The sequence below is a fragment of the Theropithecus gelada genome, chromosome 15 (genome assembly GCF_003255815.1).
Source record: "Theropithecus gelada isolate Dixy chromosome 15, Tgel_1.0, whole genome shotgun sequence".
Lineage (NCBI taxonomy): Eukaryota > Metazoa > Chordata > Mammalia > Primates > Cercopithecidae > Theropithecus > Theropithecus gelada.
The window spans coordinates 6,536,577-6,542,576 of record NC_037683.1 but is presented as its reverse complement, the minus strand read 5'-3'; the positions used below and the strand labels follow the sequence as shown (position 1 = coordinate 6,542,576).

Sequence of the window (6,000 nt, the reverse complement as noted above, 5' to 3'; positions counted from 1 at the left end):
AGACCAGCCTGGCCAACATGGTGAAACCCCGTCTCTACTAAAAATACAATTAGCCGGGCGTGGTGGTGGGAACCTGTAATCTCAGCTACTCAGGAGGCTGAGGCAGAAGAATCACTTGGACCCAGAAGGCAGAGGTGGCAGTGAGCTGAGATTGCACCACTGCATTCCAGCCTGGGCGACAGAGCAAAGCTCCGTCTCAAAAAACCAAAAAAAACCCAACACACACACACACCACCACAAAAATACGGTTAGTGGCTGCATCCACAAACCACTGTATCAGTCATGTTAGGATGGATCCCGGGCAATCAGAATGTTTTTTAAAAGTCCCCCAGGTGAGCCTAACGTGCTCCCTAATGTTAAAACTCAAGGCTGAAAACTACCAATCTGACAATTCTGTTGTAATGCTGCTTGAAAACAAAGGCAGCCGTGTCTACTGAGCTGACAGGACAGCAACAGAGTTCCTCCTCCCGCAGTTTCAAACACTCAAACTACAAATGCCATTTCTGCCATTTGACTTGACAAACGCCTTCTGTACAGAAGGACAGGGTGACGGTAACTCAGGTCTTTTCAGTCATGGAGGGATCCCTTGTGTACAAAAACTGCCTGTGTGGTGCTGTACGACACTATCAATTCTATTTAAGTCGAGGCTAAATTTTAGTTTCCTCCCTGAATTATTTATTCCTCAATGAATGGTGAACCCCAGGAGGTGGGGGCGATTGTGGGGGTGGATGGGTCAGGAGAGAGATGTCTGGTGACTTCAAAAACCGTCGCTAAGGCTGCTGCCGTAACAAATTCCACAGATGACCACCATGCAGCACTCATCTCTCGCCTGGCCATTGGGCAAATTTATTATTCCCCCTAAGTCCCAAACACCCCATTTTACCCTCCCTGGTAATTTGTGTATGCATACTGAACGAACCAAGCTGGCCAAGAGGGCTGTGTGCACACGCTTCTGGGTATGGAAAGAGACACGGAGGCGGAGGTCAAGTGCCTTTCAACAGGCACAAGTGTGGGGAAGCTGACTACATTTCCTGAAGTTGTTTTATAAAGCGTGTTCCACTTCTATAACCATCAGCAATTACCCCTGGCCAGGGCAATGCTACCCTGTCCCTCCACCAGTGCCCCTGGGAGCTCCTTTCATGGGTCACTGTCCATCTGTTCCTCCTATCTCACCTCCACCCCAATTCCAGCCTAATGATGAGCACGTATTTCTGTTGGACCAAACTTCAGTCGGTAACTGAACAGCACAGCTGGCCTCAACGCACCTCATTACTGTACAGAGAAGAGTCCAAAAGGAGCGAGGAAGGAGGGCTGGGCTGGATAATGAAACTTTTTATATCTGAATTACACAAATCCCCACCAAGTAATTTCAGCATAAAGCAAACCAAATGGCAGACGAAACGGATGTTAGTACCTTGTAGTTTACTTCAGTAATACATAACTTCTAATCCATGTCCGTCTTGTTTCTGCTTTTAATTCTGCCATTTCCTCTTAAAATTTAGGGTTTAACAAAGACAACAGGGCTACTGTTTGCCAAATCCCAGCTATTAATTCACAGCATAGAAAAGTCAAAGCTATAGCAAAAAATTGCTAATCTGCACAACTTTTAAAAATAGTTCAGTACATTTTTGTTATAAAATTCATTTACAGGAGGTTATTCACATATACTTGTCAAATTTACTCCTGATAATTCACAAAAACATACAACTCAACAAACTGCGCACAACAAATCCAAGGCAAGTTATATACAAAGAAACAAAACAAGTTTGTAAGTAGCACACATTCATGTTGAAGTAACTAATATTGAAAGAAGACAGGGAACTTTCTTTTAATGCCATGGCAAAGACAAAGCAAAGAGCCACACTTTACACCCTGTAAAAAGAATAGCCCTGTTCAACAACGCTGCGCCGACAGCCACATCAAGAGGGGCCACAGCAAACACATGAAATGCCTTTGGCAAATACCTGTACCAACCGGAACGAGTGAAGTTTCCAAAGTAATGTCAGGGACAACTGCATTCCGCTGTGAAAGGCCGTCACAGGACACAGGCTCACTTGTTAGAAAGGACGACGTAGTTCTACCACTGATTCTTGCAGAATCAGATCTGGTGAGTGGTGAACCAACAGGTGAACGGGCATTAAACTTAACTGGAAATAATACTGTTCAGTGTGTGGCAGCAAAATATGCATTTTAGAGAAAACTTTTCTCAAATCAGGTGTTAACAGTATTAACATGAGCAGTGTGGGAGACATCCTGACCCCAACTGTTTTTGCCATGCCTCCCTTTGGAAGCTTAGGAGTTTGTACGTTCCCTAAGTGGTCACCACTACAAGTGTCTGCTAAAATGGGCACTTCATCAAGATAACAGAAAAGTAAACTTAAAGTAACGAGATTTCTTCCCAAAGGCACATGGAAGAGGCTGATAAAACCCCTGACCCAGACAGAGTGGGGCCCATCCCTCCCCATCCTGAACTGTCACACACTGCATGGCCAAGGACAAACTCTCCGCCCCCACACAGGAAGCAGCAGCTGCCTCTGGGGACAAAGCACTCTAGGAAGTCACCTGCTGCCTGGGTTTCAGGAGTCTTCAGCCGACGTTAGTCAGATGTCCGGACACCAGTAAGAGAGACACAGGTAATGAAATCGAATGTTCAAACTTTTGGCAAGCAAAAGTTGTTTTTTAAAGCTCTTTATAATCTGCTCAAGTAGAATTTCTAACACAAAATCCTTTTTTGCTTAAAAATGACAAGGGAAACGTCAAATAATGCACATGAACCTTCAGCTACTTTCCTACCCCCAAATGAGGAAGGGGCTGCACCGCATTCACTACAGACCCCTAGTTTTTACAACTGTCAGCTGGACATTCTCATGTTTAGGATCCTCCAATTCACTGTGTGGCTGCTTGGAAAACTGGACAGAATCAGGCAGCCCGCCCCTCCCTTGTCCCGAGCCTCCTCGATCTCCATTCACCATGGCCAATTTTTTTCCCCCACAAAAACACTATCACCTCTAACGGTAACTGGAAACACCTATCAGATATTCTAAACAGCATGTGTTTTCAACAGGTAGATGATTTCTGAAGATTACAGGAAGTCTGCCACTCTCTTCTCAGTTCTGAACTCCTCTGGTTACCCTTCATTTTAAACCGGGTGCTTCTTTCCCGCCCAAAATATTCTATTTGGCCTGCCCCAGCGGTTCCCAGGCTGCCTGGTGACCAGAGTCCCTTGGGAAATGTTGAACACAGTTTCCCAGGCTTTCTGGAAAACTAGTTACATCTGTCTGACATCTGTAAGCTGAGGTGATTCTTCCACAGCTGAGTCAGCGCTCATCTAGCATTTGGCAACTACATGTCTGTACCTCACCAGTCACACAAAGCTCACAATATGCTGGGAGCATTTAAATGATAGTTCAAGAATTATTCTTTCACTCCATATTCTTCTCTTTCAAGAAGATTAGGGATCTTAGCTAGGGAACTATGTGCATACTAAACAGGTAAATGAACTCATCCCAGAAATAGAATACCCTGGGCCTGTGTCTAAAAATGCACCACGTCAGCAGGATTTTACCTAACACAATTCTGCTGCCCAAAGTGTCCCCCAGGAGACTCCAGGTTTTTTTTTTTTGGGGGGGGGGGGGGTTGCTTTTTTTAAATAGAGCTAGAGACACCAGCACTAACTCAGCTTATTCCAAGCTAGGCTGTTAAATAAATCTGTCTTGCCCTAACAATGGTTGAAAGGACCTGCCCTCCTCCCATCTTTTTTTTTTTTTTAATATAAAGTTTGTTCTGTTGAAAAATGATTAACATTTTAAACAGGGGAAAGAAAAGCGGTCTACTAGATTAAATTTTAAAAGGATTTTGTTATTTGCTATACAAATATACATTTCAACTTTTACAACATTCACTCCAGTCTGACCTCCTTGTCTATAGAAGAGGAAGAGATCAACATTTCCGGTCTCTGACTTCAAGGACATTATTACTGATACACAATGCCCTCTGAAAGCTTTTGCAAATGACAGAAAGTACTGAAGATGACCAGAGGCTCAGGTGTTAAGGATGCATTTTCCGTGTTTTCCAACAGCACACAAGCTCCTTACAAAAAACAAATAAGCTTATCTAGATGGTCCCCCGAGCTGGTCATCTTCAGTTTACAATATGCTGTGGCTGCTGGCCCATGTCATTGGGCTTTCCTATAAAAGCTTTCTTTTCTTGGAACTGCTGTCCTCCTGCTCCGGTCTCCTCTTGTCCCACCTAGAGTTCCTCCTGGTGTGAGGGGTCTTGGAACCACACTTCTCCTGCTCGCCTTCACTGAAAGCCCTGGCCTCTCTCCTGTGACAGAGCTCCTCTTCTGGGTCATCACATTTGCTCTGACACGTGGAAGCCTCGGGACTGGCAGCTGGAGGTTCGCCCTGCACGGGAGGTTTGTGGCTGCTCAGAGCAGCCACTACAGCAGCAGGCTGCTGTACATGGCCCAGGTCCTGGTGAACGACAGGGAAGCTCGGCTCTCCTGCAGGAGGTGTTGCTCCAGGATGCTGGGGGCTCGAGGGCTGTGGATCCCATAGGAATATTCCTCCTTTGACCTCAATGCCCATCCTCTTCAGCAGTCGTGGGTCCCGAAGTTGGTCATGAACAGGAGGTCTTTCAGGGTCCTTTGAAGTAACAGTAAGAGTAGTTTCCTTGGAGTCAGAGGGTGTGTGGTATAGAGAAGCAGCAAAAGATGTTTTGGCAAATCCACTGTCTAGCTTGCTGCTGGGCAAGCCACCCTGGGGTCTGGATACCTCTGGGGCTATGGTAGGAGGGTGAGTGAGACTTCTCTGTAGCACGGGCTTGAGTTTCAGAATCTTCATTGCATCATGTCTATAGTTTTTGTCACAGGTCTTAATAATGGCACCACGCTTCTGAGCATCCTGAATCAGCTGATTCCAATGCTGGTTTTCCTTGAAACAATGAGAAGGGAGAAAGAATTACACCCCAAAGAAACACTGCTTGGGAAGCATAGAGTTCCAGCATTCATTTCTGAACAAATAATATATATTATTGTATGAACAGATTCTCAAGATTCATTACTCATCAGACAAGCATGAAAGGAAAAAATAAATTCGAATACAAAATGATAAAGTCCCATTCCTAAAGAAAAGACCTGGTCACAGCCTATAAGGGAGAACTTCAACTTTTTTTTTTTTTTTTGAGATGGAGTCTCACTCTGTCGCCAGGCTGCAGTGCAGTGGTGCGATCCTGGCTCTCTGCAAGCTCTGCCTCCCGGGTTCATGCCATTCTCCTGCCTCAGCCTCCCAAGCAGCTGGGACTACAGGCGCCCGTCACCACACCCAGCTAATTTTTTGTATTTTTAGTAGAGACGGGGTTTCACCGTGTTATCCAGGATGGTCTCGATCTCCTGACCTCATGATCCGCCCACCTCAGCCTCCCAAAGTGCTGGGATTACAGGCGTGAGCCACCACGCCAGGCTGAACTTCAACCATTTTTATCGGTGCATTCAACTGCAATGCAGGTCTGCGCTAGTCACTAGGAGCATCATGTTGCTATTTCTATTTCAATTAATTAAAATAAAATATAAAACTCTGTTCCTAAATTGCAGCAGCCACATTTGAAGTACACAGCGGTCACACGTGACTAATGGCTGTTGTACTGAGCAGTGCAGACACAAAACATTTCCATGATGACAGAAAGGTCCTTTGGACATTGGTGATCTAGAGTGCTGCCCACACCTCTTGGCAGGGCTAACATTCCCAAACAGGAAGGTCTGGTTTCAGAAAGCAAACTTCTGAGTGCACGTGACTGTTCCAGAAAAAGGCCCACGGCTTTCACTGGATTTCCAAAGGCCTCCCAAACCCCAAACGGCCAAAACATCTTCATCACTGAGATCTCCAAGAGATCATCTCACTTTCTGCCTGTTTCCTAAAGGAGCTTAAGAAATAAAATCCCATCTCAGGAAAGTCGCCAAACACATCCATCTCTCCTCTCTTCCTGACAGTTTCCTCAGAG

The 6,000-nt window shown here is 45.4% G+C and overlaps 1 protein-coding gene across 4 annotated transcripts in view; it reads right to left on the bottom strand.

The window, feature by feature from the left end:
• Nucleotides 1–1,403: 1,403 nt before the first annotated feature.
• Nucleotides 1,404–6,000, bottom strand: part of SETX (senataxin) — a 98,937-nt gene continuing 94,340 nt past the window's right edge. For all 4 annotated transcript variants that reach the window (XM_025359226.1, XM_025359225.1, XM_025359227.1 and 1 more), the window contains one exon: nucleotides 1,404–4,934. In XM_025359226.1, the coding sequence (XP_025215011.1) occupies nucleotides 4,188–4,934 (747 nt within the window). In that variant the 3' untranslated portion in view covers nucleotides 1,404–4,187. The remainder of the gene's footprint in view (nucleotides 4,935–6,000) is intronic.